General features: G+C 49.2%; 1 protein-coding gene and 1 long non-coding RNA gene across 3 annotated transcripts; one reads left to right on the top strand and one right to left on the bottom strand.

Annotated features, from left to right (window-relative positions):
* Positions 1 to 1,404: 1,404 nt before the first annotated feature.
* LOC120808414 (inositol-trisphosphate 3-kinase B) lies at positions 1,405 to 18,100 on the top strand. 2 transcript variants are annotated; one of them, XM_078093678.1, is made up of 11 exons: positions 1,405 to 1,589; positions 2,228 to 2,393; positions 2,833 to 3,114; positions 3,967 to 4,836; positions 12,601 to 12,700; positions 12,852 to 12,889; positions 13,108 to 13,283; positions 13,641 to 13,845; positions 15,179 to 15,280; positions 15,434 to 15,505; positions 15,794 to 18,100. In XM_078093678.1, exons 1-11 carry the CDS (start codon positions 1,543 to 1,545, stop codon positions 16,001 to 16,003), a joined length of 2,268 nt encoding a protein of 755 aa, XP_077949804.1. In that variant the 5' UTR covers positions 1,405 to 1,542; the 3' UTR covers positions 16,004 to 18,100. The 2 variants fall into 2 exon arrangements, with proteins under 2 accessions (XP_077949804.1, XP_077949805.1); XM_078093679.1 differs by having other exon boundaries at positions 1,411 to 1,589; positions 2,231 to 2,393.
* A 237-nt stretch (positions 18,101 to 18,337) lies between these two features.
* On the bottom strand, positions 18,338 to 18,900 carry LOC120808026 (uncharacterized). The gene is made up of 2 exons (XR_013453416.1): positions 18,826 to 18,900; positions 18,338 to 18,601 (listed from the first exon to the last, which is right to left on the bottom strand). It is a non-coding gene; the product is annotated as an uncharacterized LOC120808026 (long non-coding RNA).
* Between the last annotated feature and the right edge of the window lie 153 nt (positions 18,901 to 19,053).

Genomic DNA, 19,053 nt, shown 5'->3' on the forward strand with positions numbered 1-19,053 from the left:
AATCAAGAATGCACCACCAGGCAGTTCACTATGTTGAATGAGCAGCTTTCCTTTTCCAGATGTCGGAGCTTCAGTTAGATTCTTCTGCCCGTTTAGGATAAGAATGAACTTTATCGAGTCCTTGGACAAGAGGATAAGATATTTAAAAGCACAACAGAGGAGTAAGTAAAGAACAAAAGAGTAGAAATATGAACATATGCAATGTAATGACAATGGTACAAGGAGTAAAACGTCACGTCACGCATGTTGAAAAGCTCTTAAAGGGAGAGAACCAGAAGATTTGCCTGTAGTTGAGCCACCGGTAATGGCCGCTCACGCTTATCTCACATGTCATTCAAAGCAGGCGGCGAGTCAGCCGGCTCTGAGTCAGCACTCGTCTGTCTGAATCAAACGGCAGGCGCCCGAGTCGCGGGGCATCGCCGCGTTTGGAGTGTTGTTTTTTTTTTGAAGTCTGAAAAGCGCCAACGAGTCCACAGCGGTGAAGAATTGGTCCGTTTGTGGTGACGCTGAAGCCGTGTGAACCCCTCGGGAGCTGGACGCGACGCTGTGGTCCACGTCAGATGATGATGGACGTTCGTCTCTTTGCTGGGTGGTCCAATTAAATCCCCCCCCCCCCCCCCCCCCCTCTAAAAAAAAGCAGCTGGCCTTGATTGAGGAACCGACATTCTAGACCCGGTTGCACGGTTGAATTAGAATGCTGGTTTCGGTTCACTTTCGATTAAAAAGGGTCACAAGGCGCCGCTGGGACGTCTGTGATTGGTCCGATAATGATAATCACTCTACACTGCGTCCATCAGAGGACTCCTCCTCCTCCGAGAGTCCACATCTGGGCCGATGGACCTTTCTTCTCCTTCTGTGTTTAAATCTGCTGGGGTTTTTTTTTTCTTTATCCGTTTGCATCTCTCTCCACCTCTTGACCTCTTTGTCATCCTCCCCTTGTGAACTTTGGCCTTTGTGTTGCTGCTCCAGTTTGGAACAGATGTGAAAAGGTTGCAACGGTTAAATATCTGAAGCTCTTCATTATGGAGACGTCGTGGTGTAGATCCGGTAGACCGATACGAGGCTTCTGTTACAACTGCTGTTTGATTCCAAATGGCCTTCTGAAAATCTCAGCTTCTATGAAACATTATGAGAAGAAAAGGATCAACACAAATTATTTCCATTTCCTGTGTCCATTCATCTCCCAGCCTCTCGCTGTCATTCATTTAGTTCTAATTCCATCGTGAACAGTGATACAGCTTGTCTTGAGTTAAACAACAGCACCACATGAATAATCTTCTTTGTCCACGATGACGTAAACAGTGATGGAAGATTTAATTTCCAGTGATCTGACCTTTTATTTTGACTGTTTTCACTAACACTTTGATTATCAATAAGTGGAAATCTGTCCTCTTGTTTTTTCCTGTTCCCAGCGGCGTGGAGCTGCTGACTGCGGACGAAACGCTGAGCTCTGTCTCTCCAGACCTCCGTGCACCTTGAGAAGAGGGGGGGGGGTTGTCGGATGTGCACCCGGCCCTGGAGGCCCGTGGCCCGGCCGCGGGGATGGCAGCCTCTGCCCTGAACCTCAGCGGCCTCGGAGTCATGAACAGGTCAGCTGGTTTCCTTTTAAAAGGTGTCTGCAGCCTTGTGGCTTTTTAAATCGCAGCGTAGAGGATTGTAGAGGAAACGCATACCTGAAGCGTGTTTGGTCTCTGCGGGAACCTGCCAGACCGGAATGTTCAGATCCACTTTCATTTTTTCTTTTTTATTGTCCACATAACAAGTTAATCGGATTATCTGTAATTATGTTCCCATCCAAGTCCCACAAAGAGCAAAACCTGAACTCGCAGAAACCAACCTCTCCTCCCCCCCTCCTCCCCTCTCCTCCCCTCTCCTCCCCTCCCCCCTCCTCTCCCCTCCTCTCCTCTCCCCTCCTCTCCTCTCCTCTCCTCTCCCCTCCCCTCCCCTCTCCTCTCCTCTCCTCTCCTCTCCTCTCCTCTCCTCACCTCCTCTCTCCCCTCCTCTCCTCTCCCCTCCTCTCTCCCCTCCTCTCCTCTCCTCTCCCCTCCCCTCCCCTCCCCTCCTCTCTCCTCTCCCCTCCTCCCCTCGCCTCCTCTCCTCTCCTCTCCTCTCCCCTCCCCTCCCCTCCTCTCCTCTCCTCTCCTCTCCTCTCCTCTCCTCTCCTCTCCTCTCTCCCCTCCTCTCCCCTCCTCCCCCCTCCCCTCCTCTCTCCTCTCCCTCCCCACAGCAGTAATCAGTTTCACTCCCAGCCCGGCTCCTCTAGCGCCGCCTCTCGATCCAGAACCAGTCCAGCTGTTCGCCCCGTGCTGCCGGTTCCGGATCGCAGCACCTACTGTCAGTTACTGGTCGGGGGAGCGGCGGGTGGAGGTCTCTACAGCCCAACCAGCCCGAAGGTAACTACACCCAAAAGCACCCATTGTGTGTCTTCCAAGAAGTCTACACTGAAGCCAAACAAAGGCAGGTCTTTGTTAAATGGCAACAGACAAATGATTTATATTCAACGTGGAGATCGAACTACGTAACCTTCGAAAGAAGAAAGGCAACAACAGTAGCAATTATCTTACAAATGATGCAGTTGAACTCATCATCAAATTAAGACCCACCCTGAGATTGTGCCACTGCAGTAATACCTGTTCTGCTACGACCAGCTGTGATGTAACCTGCAGTTACGTTACAAAGGGACGTCATGCATATTTCTGCAGTATAACGCTATTTATTTAAGTCCATGTTTAACTGATGATGCAATTGTAAAAAAAGAAAGAAAAGAAAGTAAAAAGAGACCTCGGTTCATTAGCATCTCTCGATAATCCCATTTTGTGTGTCTGCTCCTAGACGAGCCCTCGCTCCCCTGGTCGGACCTTCGCCTTCCCCCCCGCGTCCTCGCTCTCCCCCGTCCCTCCCGCCCGCTCCCCCTCCCCGCGCAGCCCGGAGCTCCTGGGGGTCAATGTGGGCCAGCGGGTCCGACGGCTGAGCTCGTCCGGCGGGGAGGACCGGGGGGAGGGCGAGGGCCCGGAGGAGGTGGGAGGAGGGGAGACGGCCGAAGGAGACAGGAGGGAGGAAAGGAGACGCCAGGCGCAGCAGCTGCAGATACACAGGGAGCTGCAGAACGTGGAGGTGATTCTACACGTGCAGCTCTTCTTCTTCTTCTTCTTCTTCTTCTTCTTCCGGCGGCCGTGTCTTCAAATTCTAGAGAATTTACGGCTTAACTATACGTTTGTCGGGACAAGTCAGAACAGCGCCGGCAGGCAGGACGCTCCGGTGATCGTTCAAACGCTGCAGGCGGCGAAGCAAAAGCAAAAGCAGGAAAAACCACACGAGTGTTTGGATTCAGGTGCACACACACATTCACTTTTTCTTCCATGTTGTTACGCTGCTGAAAGCGGGAGAATTGGACGAGATCGATGTGGAATAATGATTCTCAGCCTCTTTAGTTACTAGCATCTCCTTCTCCATCGTCATCCGCCATTCATAAACTCAGATTATAATCTCTTCAGTAATCAATTTTGTGAGTCCATGTGACTACTTTTCTTTTGCCTTGGACTGTTTGTACCTCTATAATATAAATGAAGATGCATTGATTACACAAAAATAGAGCAAAATGTGATTATCAGGTTCAGAATAATTGGAATTTAAATTCAATGATCAATATGCAGTGAGCAGCATTAAAACATTATCCATTTAGTTCCATTTACATGTACACAGTATACTACATACAAATACGTTTTCTTTTTTCCCTTCTGTCTGTTTAATGTGAAATATCAAGAAACTCTTCTTTTTTCTTTTCCGTTTTTATGACGTTGGTCGGAGATTGTGATGATGTGACGACTTTTTGTTGCAGTGAAACGATAAGAACCAAACCGAAATATCAAAAACATGCATTAAAGTCGACTGGCTTCTAGTTACCCCAATGAAACCAAGCTGGAGACGAGTGAAACCTTAATTGTCCCTGTCTTCTGTGTCTACCAGGTCAGGGGAAAAGTGGGCATTTTTGAGGCCCACATTTCTGGAATTCGCGCCCAAGTGCTGAACACCGAGCTGCAGCGCAGCCCTCGCTCTCCGAGGCGCTCGACCAACGCGGCCCTCGAAAGCCCAGTGACCCCCCCGCCGGAGAGCAGCTCAGTTGTCCAAAATGGAAGAGTAAGGGAGGAAGAAACTACGGCGGGAGGAAGGAGGGAAGGAGGTAGCGAAGACGCTGAAGAGGGCGACTGCGCTGCAAAAGCGAGCCCTGAAAACAAGACACTGATCGGTGAAAACGGCTCAGACGCCACGATGCAAACCCCCGGTTTGGACGGACCGTCTGTCCTTCGGGTTTCCCTCGAGACATTAAAGCTGAACGCGTCGGTGGCAGAGGAGATAAAACAGGGAGGAGGCGAGGGAGAAAACAAACAGATGTTGGGAGACGGGAGAGACGAGAGAGAGGACCGCTTGCGGCTCCAGACAGAGGCCAACCGGTCGGAGGATTACCCAGAATGCAATGCTCTCCCTCCGACACAAAGCAAAGAGAGCCCCCCCACCGACCCCACCTGGAACCACTCGCCCTGCGTCCCTCCCTCTATCCCCGCCGTCATCGTAACGGACCACGGCTTGGAAAGCCAGGCCGGGACTCGCGAAGGCCCCGGCTCAGACCAGGGCCTCGGGTGCAGCCCGAGCCCCGGTTCCAGCCCCGTCCCCGGGGCGAACTTCTCCACCCACTCCCTCAGGAAGCTGTCGTCCTCCTCCGCCTCCTCGGCCGGTTTCTCCTCGTCCTGGGAAGAGTCTGAGGAGGACATTTCCAGTGACACGGAGAAAGGAGAGCACCTCCTCAATCCCGCTGTGCTCACCTCCCAACAGAGAGCGGTAAGCGGCTCCAAACCTGCCCGTGTGTGTGTGTGTGTGTTTAGTGGAGCGCTTTTGGACTCGTGGATGGTAACGTCCTTTGGAGTCTGCATTCGCCTGAATTGCCAAATATAAATTTCCGCCGTATGGATTTGCAGAGGGTTATTAAGCCGTTTGACTAATCCCAAAACCTTCCCTCTAGAATTATAATCTATCTTGTGAAATACCTCTGTGGATCTAATTGAGCTAGCCACTGTTAGCGTGCTAGCACGTTAAATAAGGCGGCGGACGTTACATATTTGATGGTGGTGAAATCGCCTCATTTAGAATCTGAAGTAATCTAAGAGCGTTGCCAAAGACCAGCGGGATTTGGCAAATAATCCGGATTTGTGAAAAAGTCTGTCTGCGGTGTAAACGATTGCGCCTCAAAATGTTGTTATGTGTGTGTGTGTGTGTGTGTGTGTGTTTGAATTTGCCCGTGCATGTTGGCTGGCTGCTCCTGCGTCAAAATGGCCTCAGCCTGAGTGATGCTTGACATTCACAACAACAAGGCCAGCTCTGTGCACCAACCCGTGTGTGTGTGTGTGTGTGTGTGTGTGTGTGTGTGTGTGTGTGTGTGTTAAAAGGAGAGAACCCGGCGGATTGAAAGAAGGGAAAGAGTTTTTGCCAGTCACACACACTTAGGCTTTGCCTGAATTAGGACATTTTTCAAAGAGGCTGAGGCCCGTTTGTGTGTTGTTGTGTGTTTGTGTGCGTGTAGGTGGTTGTGTTTTTGTTTGTAGCCGGGATAAGTTCATGGGGACATTTCGCTTCTGCTATAAAACACTGAGGATTGCATAACTAATAATTTACCAGCGTTTCCGAGACGATGTCGGCGCCTTTACTTCTCATCCTCTATCAGCTCTGAAGCTGAAAGGCGCAGTTGTACAAGACTCTCTCGTCTCGCCTCATTTTCCACATAGAAGGATGTGCGATATTCAATCAAAACCTCCCTCCCTCCCCTCCGTCCCGTCCCGTCCCGTCCCTCTCGGGTGACATGGACTCACCAAACCATTTGTTTGAATGAATTTGGCTGGTATCATTTGAATAGTGTTTGTGTTGCTCTTTGCATATCCGAGGTCACTCCCTTACCGCTTAGTACAGGACGCCGAGGAGGAGAGAGATGAAACGCGTCCACCGCAGAGGAACCCGGGTGGGAGGCGAACTCGTCCGCTCTTCTCGGCGCCGTTTATTGCAGCGGTGACTCTGCTTTATTTGACACGTGACGTTAAACACAGCAGGACCGTTGTGCAGACACACACAGATGCATGAGGGTTTTCTTTCTTTTTTCGGCTGAATTGAACCCGAGTAAGCGTGACTTTTTAATTCCCACTATAAACACGTGGGCTGTGCCGCGGTCATCATCTTTTGGATTATCTCAAGTGGGTTTTTTTGAGTGGGGGCTGAAGGCCGAGCGGAGCCTTATATAGGCGCCGCTTGGCTGGTGCTTCGGCTGCCGGGCACCTCTCCAAGGTTTAAACGCACAAATCTGCCAAAGGTGTTTGATTTTTTCTGGTAAATTGGCAAGCAGAGGGGCACCTGCTGAAGATTATCATCTTGTTTTTGTTTAGTGTCCTTTTCATTTCTGGGAAAGTGGGACGAGAAGAACATGTCGGCAGCGGAGGGGCTTCAATGCTGAGGCGACGCGCCGTCGTTTGCTTTTGTACTTTTACCTGCAAGCCCCTCAATGCAAAAAACACACGCATTCACCTAAAACAATGGAATCCCCTCAATTTGTACCAATCATCACAGGAGGTCGAGCCCAGCTCACTTTGGTAGATTGTTTGACTTATTCATCGATGTCAAAAAATGGGTAAACAAGTGAAACATCTGCAGGAGGACGGCGTCGTGAGGCCGCTCGGCGAGCAGAGCCCGGACACCTTTCAGTCCACGCGTCGCTCTTCACTCACGCAGCCGTTACATAAGCAGATGTTTCTCCTGGAATGCGGATCGGGCCCATGCTCTGAAACACACACACACACACACCCACACACAGACACACACAGACACACACACAAACACACCCTTTGCACACACCACAAAGTTGCACAGTCACATTTTGTCTCTAACTGCCGTACTGCCACTAATGTCACATGGACACACATCCCTTTTTTTTTCTTTTCGTCTTCTTGACCCAAAGTCGAATCTTCTCCTGCACGTGTTGCTCCGACTGTGAGAAGTGAGCTCATCTGCAAACGACGCCACAAAAAGAGCTTTTCTTTCTTTCTTTTTTATGACCTAAACTGTAACTGAAGATAATCAGCACACACACACACACACACACACACACACTAACACATACTTAGACACACGCCGTGTTTGCACCGCAGTGGAAAATCTTCACTACCACGGCGGCCGGTTGCCTAGCAACCATGTGACGTCAAACCGAGTTTCCCTCTCACAGCTGTGTGTGTGTTTGCGTGTGACAGAGAGTTTGTGCATTGGTGTGTGTGTGTGTGTGTGTGTCCAGCTCTCTTGTTTGTGTGTGCGTGTGTGCTAGTGTGTGTGTTTTATTGTGAGAGGGGAAACACCGGTCACGTCTTCCGTTGGTGTTTCTGTGCGAGCTCGCTGGTAAGCGTGAGAGTTCATCTTAACCCCCCCCCCCATGACCCTGAATAACGAGGAGTCGGGTCGGCCTGGAGTCACTGAAGCTGACATCTTAGGTGAAGGAGTGTCTCCGGGTATCGTGGGGTTGCATGTGTGGTTTCCGAGGGGAAACCCTGCTGTGTGCAGAGAAAAGAGCTGCACACAGGTCGCTGACCAGAGAGCCACGGGTTTGCATTTATAAATGTGACGCCGATCAGAACAGAATCACCTCTCTGGACCTTCCGGCGGATCGCCGTGGTGTTTTTGTCCAGCATCGCATAACCAGGGGCACATTTCACAGGCCGTTGTGCTTGTTAGCGTTTCAGAGCTGCGGCTGGATCTGGAGCACTTTAATGTTCCGTGCAGCGACCTCAAGTTGTTTTGTTTTTAGATGTCAGTGTTTCTCACTGTCACTTTTCTTGTCGCCTTCTTTCCACTGGCCGGCCCGTGGTTGCTATCGGAGGTTCGTCGTTGCTCCGCCTGCACCGCGCTCCTTTTGACGTGTCATTTTGCGTGTGTGTGTGTGTCGGTGCTTCTCAGTCTAAACCCTGCAGACTCAGACAATCGGTTGTATCTGCAAGGGGACCTTGTGGTGAGCGATATCGGGCCTGTTGTTTTCCTCTGCGCTTCTCGCGCACGAAAAACACGCGCGCGTGCCTCAGTGTTTCCCCTGCTGCTACGCATCGCACACGTATGCAACCCGGCGTTACCCTTTGCCACTAGTTTTTTACTATATGCACGTTTCATTCCTCCCAACATGCAAATGGGGGACGTGTCGTCCAACATTAAGTTATTTCTCCATAAAGCATCTGAAAATGTCCTCCTTTCCAAATGCACACTTCAATAATGCAGCTTGAGGAGCTTGATGCACATTTCTAGACGACAATATTTGAGGAGCCAACATGAACTCTTTGCTTCAGAGCTCTTCTTCCCCTCTGTGCTCTCTCTGATGTTTACGGAGGGCAAGGCCTTCTTTCTTTCTTTTGTTTGTAGTCAGCGGCGGATGTGGAAAATACTGCCGCTGAGGCAAGCGGCAACCCCCCGCACCCTACTTCCTGTCTGCAAGAAGTTCCTTCTTCTACCATTTCCTCTCTCTCTCTCTCTCTCTCTCTCTCTCTCTCTCTCTCTCTCTCTCTCTCTCTCTCTCTCTCTCTCTCTCTCTCTCTCTATCTCAATGGAAACTTTACAGTTGTTCCTGCCCTCCTCTTGTCATCCAGCTGGTCTGGGGATAGAGATACGAGGGCGAGAGAGACCAGAAGAAGATGAGCGGGCGAGTGACTTTGAGGGAAGGTTTTGTCGGACTTGCATCCCAGTTTTTTTGTTGAGCTTTGCTCATTACAAAAAAAATAACATTTCCATTTCAACCAATTGAATTCAAAAGTGAGTGTTTGTAAAAAAGCAAAAGCTCATCCATCTTCAATCCTTATCCTTCATACAAACAACCATGCACACTCACATCCGCACACCTACGGGCAATTTAGAGCCACCAATCACCCTGATCGCCACAGCACGCCTCTGGACTGTGGGAGGAAGCCGGAGAACCCGTAGAGAACCCACGCAGACACGGGGAGAACACGCAGACTCCACACAGAAAGGTCCAACCGAGGGCCTTTCTTGCTGTCTGGCCACATCGCTAACCACCACACCACCGTCCCGCCCCCAGAACCCCCCCCAAAAAACCCCAAAGGTGACCAACTAAATAGTGAAATGTCTTGACTCTTAAACACACTGTGGGGCTTTTTTCCTGATGGAGACCCACGTGTCTTATCGTCCTTATCCAGTGACGCGTGATGCACGCGCTGCTGCGCTGAGGCACCGACTCAACTAATTAAGGCTTCATGGTTTGTCGAGATGGAAAAAGACGTCTCTCAGGCTGTACAGCAACGAACGGCAGAAAAATCGACGTCCTTACAGGAAGGAGCGTCTCCGAGGAGACGATATACGGTAGTGAGATTATTTGCATGGACCAGCCGAACTGATACGAAGGAGAAGAAGATTATATAGAAAAACAGTTGTATATTTCCTTAAATTCAATGAGGTAAAAAAAAAAAGCTGGAATCCGCGAGAGGAAACATGAGGTCACATTGAGTGTAACTGGATAGTTAAACTTCATTCAGTCTCATTGGCCGGCTGGAACACACACACGGTTTCCTGCTTTGCATCTGTACTCGTATACCTCATTTCTCTTCGATCTCTTCAGCAGTCTTGACGCTCGCGGCTAAATTACGTTTGGCACATTCCTGAGATGTTCCCCGCGAATCTTTTCAACACAGGCCGCCTCTGGCAGCTCCGTTTGAACACTTTTGAAAACTTTCCATGAGTGTCTGTTGTCAGGTTCGGACACGCTCAAGGTTTTACTTGAGGTTTTACTTGTCCTTCCAGCCAGCTGTGAACCCCCCCTTCCATAAGAATCCAGATGTGTTTATGTGCCAGGCTTCTCTTTCCCGGATAAACGACCTGAAACGTTACAGCTCATCGCGTTTCCTTTTCACGTTTGCTGCTCGTTTTGTAACAATTCTTCTGTTCATCACGCACACACACACACACACACACACACACACACACACACACACTCGGCTCCGTCTGTGTTCTTTTAAATGCTTTCACCTGTGTGGAGATTTGCATGTCCAGATTATGTTTGTCCCCTGTTTTGCCAACCAAATGATGCACAATTGTTTATCTCGGCGCACACACACACACACACGCACACATAAACACACGCGTGTGTGTCCTGCCGAGTCACGGAAAGAGGAGAGCCGGAGGCGCTCGCTCTTCTGAAGGCCCGAGGGTTCGGAGGCGGACGATGGCGTGGCTCTGCTCCGTGTGGAGTGTTGTCGTGTCGGTGGGAGTCGTCTTTATTGTTACCGCCATCCACCTGCGCACCGCCCACCTTCAGGTACCGTCGCCCGATGCAGCCGCTCCGTCGCAGGAGGCTCTTTATCCCGGGAGTTAGTCCTTGCTTGGGGATGTTTGACAGCTCGACTTTTGGAGACGGACTTTACTGAGCAGTAATATGTATATCGGGTAGCAGTTGAGGTCGTTTTTTTATTTCATTACACAGCAGCCAAACTTCTCCTCATCCTCCTCATCCTCCTCATCCTCCTCCTCATCCTCCTCATCCTCCTCCTGATCACCTTTTAATGTCTCCAGCTTCTAGAACTACACCATGCCTGTTATTACTCACACATGAGCTGAACCAGACTTCTTTTCTCTCTCTGTCTCTCACACACACACACACACACACACACACACACACACGTGCGTGCTGGCTGTTGGTGGGAGACGGTGACAGTCTGACAGCGAGTGCAGAACTTGGCCTCCCCTCCGGCTGTAGTCGGATACTCTCGCGCTCTCTGCTAATCGGCCGGAGACGGTGGAGGAAATCCCGATGGGCCTTTTCTCACCAGTCCGGTGGCTTAAACAGCCAAAGTCCGTCTCTTTCGTTTCTCTCTCTGCGATCGCCTACACATCGACACGTGGACATTATTGTTCTGTCCTTTGCACATTATTTGCCAATAAGCAGATTTCATTTTCGTTTTATAACCGAGTTTCTCCGCAAAGAATTTCATAAATCCACCACTTTAAATCTTGAGATTGCTCGTTCATTGTTTGGAAAAAAGTCATAAAAAAAGAAGTAAAAACGAATGACCGACTAAAGGTATTCGACCGAACTGCTCAATTAGATGACTAATTGACTCTTTTGTTTGTGTCGGAAAGGACAGAATCATTTCAGAGGATTCGAATCAGTTCAGTCAGTCAGACTTTTGAAAACGTTGTGAAAACTCGGCCACCAACTTTTGCACTTTGAAAAAGCAACAGTCCCGATAATCTGTTTCAAGCTCGACTCACTGCAGCTGACCTGCCCTGCAGTTAGTTTCCACCATGTGATCCGTTCACGTGTGTGTGTGTGTGTGTTTTACTTTTAGCAGAGTTTTCCATGTGACTCTTCACCTCAGAAAGAGAGAGAGCGAGCGAGGGACAAGAGAAGGTGTGTGTGTGTGTGTGTGTGTGTGTGTGTGTGTGTGTCTAACCATAGATAGTCATGCTATCAGCTGATGGATTTTCATCAGGTCCAGATTATGTGACATGGGTAATATGTCTCCTTCTATGGTCCTCTCCTCTCCTCTCCTATCTCCTCCGTTCTCTTTTTTTCTTCCCCCATCTCTCTTCTTCTCCGTAGACAAAATATTACGCCTCCCGCCGGAGAAAGTCTTCTGTGTGCGAGCGTACATCTTTACAGTCGATGTAAATGTGACGTCACACAAGAGGATCCCGCACCAGATGTCGGGGACACATTTCATTTGCGCGTCAACATTTGGATTTAGTCTCTTATGTTTTTTTGTCCTGCATCCTTTTCTTTTCTTTTTTTTAAATCTTTGCTTGGCTGTGAAACACGGTTCCCAGCCAAACATTGTCTAAACCCACAGAACAAGACTCCAGGAGTCTTTCCGTGTGACGTAATGCTGCTGGCATGAGAAGCCTTTTCCTTCCCTTGAATACATTATTTAATTGGAGTGTTATTTTCTGTGTCCCCAGCAGGCCGCTGCCTCTCTACCGTCAGACCTCCAAGCCACCGTTCGCTCGTGTATTTGCTCGCGTTCATATCGCCATGTGCTCATGTAATGTACCGATTAGAGAGCGCTGACACGTCGGCGGGGGGGAACGTCAGAGACACGAGAACGGAACACACGAATCGGCCGGTCGCCACGGAGATGAAAAGTGTTGACGTTCGAGGACAACTTGCGGTGTGTGTTTGTCTGCGCGTGTCCCCGTTTGTCAATGGGTGTGTGCGCGTGCGCGCGTGCAGCAGGATCTCCACGGTTCGGTGCCTCTGCCAAGGACAGGGAGCCCTCGCATAAACTGTGTTTGTGTAACCGGGGGAAACCCCAGCCCCGCCCTGCAGAGCTTAGTTCAAATGTCCTAAAACAGCAGGGAGGGGGGCTGTCAGGGATGCCCCACAGTGTGTGTGTGCGTGTGTGTGTGTGTCTTGTGCATGTGTTTGCTCCTTGTGCACTTCCCTAAATGTGTCTTTAAAGTTTGCATGCAGCTGGTAAACTCGTCGCCGTGGACGCCGATTGTCGTAATGAAAGAAAACACCACGTTGCCAGTGAAGCATTATTGTGAAGGATCACCACTCGTGTTGTTTCTTTGTGATTGTAGCACAAGTCTTGGAAGAAGATTAAAAACATGGTCCACTGGTCGCCGTTTGTCATGTCCTTCAAGAAGAAATACCCCTGGATACAGCTGGCGGGACACGCAGGTACGTGGCGGTGGCCGCTGTGTCTTCGTTGGGAGGGTGTCTCTGAGGTCAGCGTCGTAGGCGGAAGGGTCTTGCTGGTGGTGGTGGTCGCTGGACCAGAGCGATGGACCAGCCTCTTCACCGCAGTCTCACGCTCTCTGTCTTTTCACAGGGAGCTTCAAGGCCGGAGCCAACGGACGAATATTAAAAGTAAGACGCCACATGTTGGTACTCAAATTATCGCGGCTTCAGGGCATAAAATGTCCGATATCAAGCCAATACCGACTCATCTATTCAATACCAATATACATTGTACACTGGAATCTGAATGAACCGCCTGTCGCAGCGTAATGCGCCACTCGTCACCTCATTCACATACTGTGTTTCGGTAGATCTAAATCCTTGTGTCCTTTCGTTGCGTCCTTCAGAAACACTGTGAATGTGAGCAGCGCTGCTTGTCCCTCCTCATGAGGGACGTGCTGCGCCCCTACGTCCCCGGTTACCATGGAGACGTGGAGAAGGACGGCCAGAAATACAACCAGATGGAGGACCTGCTGGCTGAGTTTGACTTCCCGTGTGTGATGGACTGCAAGATGGGAGTGAGGTGAGAAGACACTTGACATGAGGTCTTCACGTCGCAGGCTGGCGGTTAATTGCTCAGTTTATTTAAAACGTTTTTACAGTTTTGTGCTTCATTTCTATTGATAATGCCGCTGTTCTACTGATAAAACTAATTCCATTACTGGTTAAGAGTGTGAACACCCTGAAATGACTGCGTTAATCACTCTAAAAGAAGTGCGTTCTTTCGTTTGGTTTCTTTAAAAACCCGTAGGATGGTCTTCACACCTTCGCTTTCACCCTCTCTCCTCCTCCTCCTCCTCCTCCTCCTCCTCGCGCCCGCGCCGTCGTCTTCTCCGCCTCCGTCCCCGGCTTCACACTTTGTTTAATCGCTCTTCTCCAGGACCTACCTCGAGGAAGAGCTGACCAAAGCTCGTAAGAAACCCTCCCCGAGGCCTGACATGTATCAGAAAATGGTGGAGGTGGAACCGGAGGCGCCGACGCCGGAGGAGACCCTCCAGAAGGTGGTGACCAAGCCCCGGTACATGCAGTGGAGAGAGACCATCAGCTCCACGGCCACCCTGGGATTCAGGATAGAGGGAGTCAAGGTGAGACTGGAGAAGGTGTGTGTGTGTGTGTGTGTGTGTGTGTGTGTGTGTGTGGGCGTGAGGGGCCTTCAAGGTCGTGATCCAACTTCCTGTTTTGGACACAAACTTCCTCTGAAGTGTGTGTTTGCGCATGAGATCCTTTGTCACACATGCCGCCACGGCATCTGCCACTGACAACTGTACGCAAACACACACACAAGGCTCTGCTGTCGAGGGTCGTGGCTATATAAGGACATCGGCGGCCTCCCGGTGGTCTGTTGCCAGGACACCGAGGGCTATCCCCAGAAACATGTGTGTGTGTGTGTGTGTGTGTGTGTGTGAGAGGAATTAAAAAGCGTGGATGTGCCGTCCATGTGCATCGGTTGTGTAGATTGTGTGAAGGAGGAGGGGGGAGACATGGACCTTAAAGGGGAAAGTAGCTGCGTCTTGTTGGCCGACGGCCGGGAGAGTAAGAAAAACTTGTTTATTCTTCTCTCCACCGACCGACCAAATAGCCTCTGCTATTTAAGTTTGAGGCGGCGGAATTACAACTTCCTGGTCCGTCGGCCGACGCCACGGAGCCCGAAACCACTTACAAAACTCTGAATATCAAGTTTACGAGTGATGTGCTCATCTGTGCTGGGAAATGACTCTTCATTAATTAATCAACCAAGAAGGATCACTACTACTACTACTACTACTACTACTACTACTATTACTACTATTACTACTTCTACTGTTACTAGTGGTACTTTTTGGAGGCTAAATTCAATTTGCAATGCGATGCTAGTTTGCTTTATGTGACATTGAACACATCCAGCAACTCTGGATACTGGTAACTATTGAACAACTGCTCCATCTTAGTTGCCATATTGACGTTTCCCGCACAAAAGCATCTGGAGGTTAAACACACGTCTCCTGCCCCCCCACGTCTCCTGCCCCTCCCGTCTCCTGCCCCTCCCGTCTCCTGCCCCTCCCGTCTCCGCCAGAAGCCTTGAAGTTGTCCTTTGTTTCATGCTAATTGCGCCTGAAATGAGGCTCTGTCAGTGTTTCAGTACCACAGATCTTGTATTGTTACCCGTCCCGGTATCGGTCTCGGCGTGTCGCTACGTCGCCCCGTTTGTTTGCTTTAAACATCATTAGCATATTTACCGTGGCTGCTCCCAGAAAGCAAAGAACGTGTCCACACCTAAAACGAACCTTTGCACACACACACACACACACACACACACACACACACACACACACACACACACATCCAGTGAATGAAGTGAATGAAGGGGAATCTGTGTTGACATGGACTAATAAGTACAAATGAAGTTCTTTAGATGTTCCCTCGTGTTCTCTCCCGTAGAAGGAGGACGGGACCGTGAACAGAGATTTTAAGAAGACGAAGACAAGAGACCAAGTTACTGCAGCCTTCCAGGACTTTGTCAAAGGAAATAAGGACATACTGGTGAGTGCTTGTCTAGTGTGTGTGTGTGTGTGTGTGTGTTTAAGTGAACCCCCCCCCCCCCCCCCCCACAGCTCTAGTTCTGACCTCAGGATCCGCTGCATCACAACCGGGCGAAACAATAAGCGCCCGTGTTTTTTCCTCCCTCTCCCCCAGAACGTTTATCTGAGCCGGCTCAAGGAAATCCGAGACACTCTGGAGATCTCCCCGTTCTTCAAAACCCACGAGGTAATGCGTCAATCGCTGTCGCTCGGCTCAGGACGTGTGCGTTTCTGACGCATGTAACACGTGGCGGCGTGCGGAATGGTCGAACTGGTTGGCGTGTCCTTCGGTGACCATCGACATGCACGGTCATCGAAACACAACAACGCACAACATGCAGATTCACACGGACAAACTTAACACACCAGCAGACATACGTGCAAGAAGTCGTAAACACAAAACAGGAAGTGAGATCATGTCGCTCGGCGTTTCCTGTCCTCTCAGTCGTCCCATTGTCTCGCTGTGTCCCTGCAGGTGATTGGCAGCTCTCTGCTGTTTGTTCACGACAGCAAAGGAAGAGCCAAAGTCTGGATGATCGACTTCGGGAAAACCACGCCTCTCTCCGAGGGGGACGAACTGACCCACCGGGCGGCGTGGGTCGAGGGCAACCGCGAGGACGGCTACCTCTACGGGCTGGACAGCATGCTGGACATCATCGTGTCCATGGCCAACTCTGAGACTTGAGGTTCTGAGGGTTCCAAAAGAAACGAATCCAAGCGAACGCTCGGACACCACCACACCACTTCCGCTTCTCTCTTCCTGTCCCTCGGGGACTCCGCCGCAAGGATTCGTCTGTCCCCGTGCTGGAAAACACGTCATCGCCGTAACAATAGCCGGACAGGTCCATTCAAACAGCGATGCCCGGTGGATTTCCTGGTTCTTTTCTCTTTACCCGTCACCGGCTACATTTTTACTGAAGGAGAAACAGCAGATTGGACTTCATCCAAATTGAAGTGGACTGGTGATATTTATTTGGTTTTGTTACAAATTCTAAAAAAAGAGCAGAAAGGAGGTTTGTGCGCCTCAATATTTTTCCAGTCGGCGTGTCGCCCAAAAGCCCAAAAGCATATTTGTTCCTGCTGAACATTTCAATTATTTAAAGTTGGATTATGAATATATGGTTTCATAAATACGACTAAATCCTTTTCTAAAGCAGCTTTGGTCTTTAGCAAAAACCACTCGAGAAGGAGGAGATTGTGTGTTTTATTCGGGACTATTTTCAGAAGTGGATTAAAGAAGTTTAAGAATCCTCTTATATGAAAACCAACAGTGGTTGCAATGAAAAGTTTGCTTCCCTGTTGCTCAAAGACGGAGCTTAATGACACATGATCAGTTGCAGGAGCAAATTATTTTTAGCTTTGGGATTTTTTTGATATTAAAAATGAATTGGCGTTGAAAATGACCGGAAAATCTTGGTAGTGTGGTAGTGACCACAATGAGACACGTGTCAATGGCGTGGAACGCTTCTTCTACGCTCCCAGTTCCCAGTTAAACCGGCGCGCCTTAAAGAAATGAAGCGCTCAGCAACGCCTCGCTTTGTGGAAACACGCCGCGGGCCGTCGGTGCCCGAAGGCGCCGTGATCACCAGAGAATCGGACACGCGTTAAAAAGTGCACCTTCAAACTCCCGTATTCCACTTTAAACGTCCCGTTAAACAGTTCTGCTCGTTTGTAGATTAGATATAGATGAACAGTTAGACTGCATATCTTACCGTGGGATAGTTTGTCTTTTTTTAAACAGGATTTCAGCACATTGCCTTTGAAAAGCGATCTGCACTTGATTTCTCTCTCCGCCGTTAGAGTTGTTATGGTTGAGTGTGAGTTATTTTACAGTGGAAAGCAAAACCGGGCCGGCGCGAGAGGCCGGAGCCTGTCGCTCGGCGATGTTTTTTCAGTGGCAGCCGCGCTTCGTCATCGGCGAGCCGGCAGTTATGTGGAAGCGAGCGATTCAGGTCGGGGGGAGTTTCACTCTGTCACGGGCGGCATCTCGTGGCGCGTCGCCCGTGTGTCCGCGGTACGACCTGCCGGGGCGAACACACTGTGCTGTTGGGATTGTTATACGTGTACAATGAGAGTTTTCATGTTTGACCTTGTTTCTTTTGTAACATTATTTTAGTGCACTCGAGTCCTGTGGAACACTTACAGCCATGAACAATCTTATTTAAGCTACACGGGGCCTTGACATCACAAAGCCAAGTCAGACAACTGAAAATATGTTCTTATTGCAAATGTTATGATGGACTATTATCCTGGTCTTTTTCACCGCATACTCCCGGGTGCATGTTTATTATCCTCTTAAAGTTTGGTCTTAATTTGTATTTCATCTTGTTTTTATTTATAACATTATATCATGTTTTGTGAATGGGATACTATGACATTGGGCTGTTACGTTGCTTTTGTCTTCGAGCATGTGTTACAGAAGAAAAGTCAAAACTAAACATCGGGCACCTGAAAAGAGTAACGGCGGTTCCGAAATGGGCCGCCATTTATTTTAACGGGGAATGTGAACATTCCTCTAGAAAGTAGTTGGTCCGATAAAGGAGAGGAAAAGAGTCTCATGACGATTCTTGGTTCTTGATGAACAATAAAAAAACTAAGTAGTTTGTAGAATCCACTCTACCGTATATTTAACATGCAATGGTTTTCATTTGATGTTTGCTGTGACAGTAGACATAGAAAGAGACTGATCATAAATCCATGCAGTGCCTTCTTAAAGAAGTAGTTCAACATTTTTGGGAAATGTGTAGCTTTAGCTTTTCTGCATTAAACAAGATGATTGATACCTCGTTGTGTCGTATTTTGGGGGAACGCGCTGAGAGCTTTAGGGGGTAAGCAGATTCAGTTACCTTTGCACATACGCTAGCTTTATGCTAAGCTAAGCTAGCCGGCTGCTGATGGATGATTTCTTTTTTACGAACAGAAAAAAATTGTAAATCTGTTCATTTAAGACCTCTTATCTTTGCTCATTCTCCCCAATGTGCACTTATGTTTGTTTGCTTGTATGAATATATTGTTCTGGTTTTGCCAGCTTGTGTATTTATTTATTCGTCCCATTTTAAAAGTGTGTACACGGCGTGAAGAAAAAGGACACTGCTTCCGACTGAGACTTCCGTGAGCTTCTGTGGTCACAGGCGTCCAGTTCCGTCCTCCGGTCCCCCCGAGGGGACCAATCAGCGACCCGACCCGCTGCTGCTGCCATCACGTCCACATCGACCAGCGCGTTTGCATTGGGCTCTTTTGCATTACAAATCACAGCTGTCCACAGCAGCGGCAGCATCCGGAGCTGCAGGGACAGAGATGGACGCGAATGAGGGAGACAGAGATGTGGTTGTTACGACTGAACATCCTGCACATAATACTTGTTTGCAAACACTGGCCACTTTAAAACATTCTTTTTTTTTCTTTCCAATATACGTTTTCACACCACCGTCCCCCCTAAAATGACTATGGTATGAATTTCATTACTTCTTCTTTTTCTTCTCAAATGTTTGTTTTGAAACACTGAACCTTTTAAAACGTTCTTTGTCATATTAGATCCGAGCCGCCTCCAATTCCTCCAGACAAAGTCTCTCTTCATTGCCTGAATTGAGCAATGCAGATTGTTATTGAGCCACATTTGACATGTTTCACATGTAGTCAGTGTGACAGAAATATACTCACCTTGGACGCCCATTGAGCTCATTTTGTCTGGGGGGGGAAACCGATAACCTCCTTTAAGAAACCCAAAATAGAAGA

Source organism: Gasterosteus aculeatus, chromosome 18, assembly GCF_964276395.1.
Source record: "Gasterosteus aculeatus chromosome 18, fGasAcu3.hap1.1, whole genome shotgun sequence".
NCBI lineage: Eukaryota > Metazoa > Chordata > Actinopteri > Perciformes > Gasterosteidae > Gasterosteus > Gasterosteus aculeatus.

Excerpts from the sequence above, each read along its gene's own strand:
- LOC120808414 (XM_078093678.1), top strand. The coding sequence starts at position 1,543 with ATGGCAGCCTCTGCCCTGAACCTCAGCGGCCTCGGAGTCATGAACAG. Across the intron at positions 3,115-3,966 it reads GGGAGCTGCAGAACGTGGAG|GTCAGGGGAAAAGTGGGCAT; the intron begins GTGATTCTACAC and ends TGTGTCTACCAG. Across the intron at positions 15,506-15,793 it reads CGTTCTTCAAAACCCACGAG|GTGATTGGCAGCTCTCTGCT; the intron begins GTAATGCGTCAA and ends GTGTCCCTGCAG.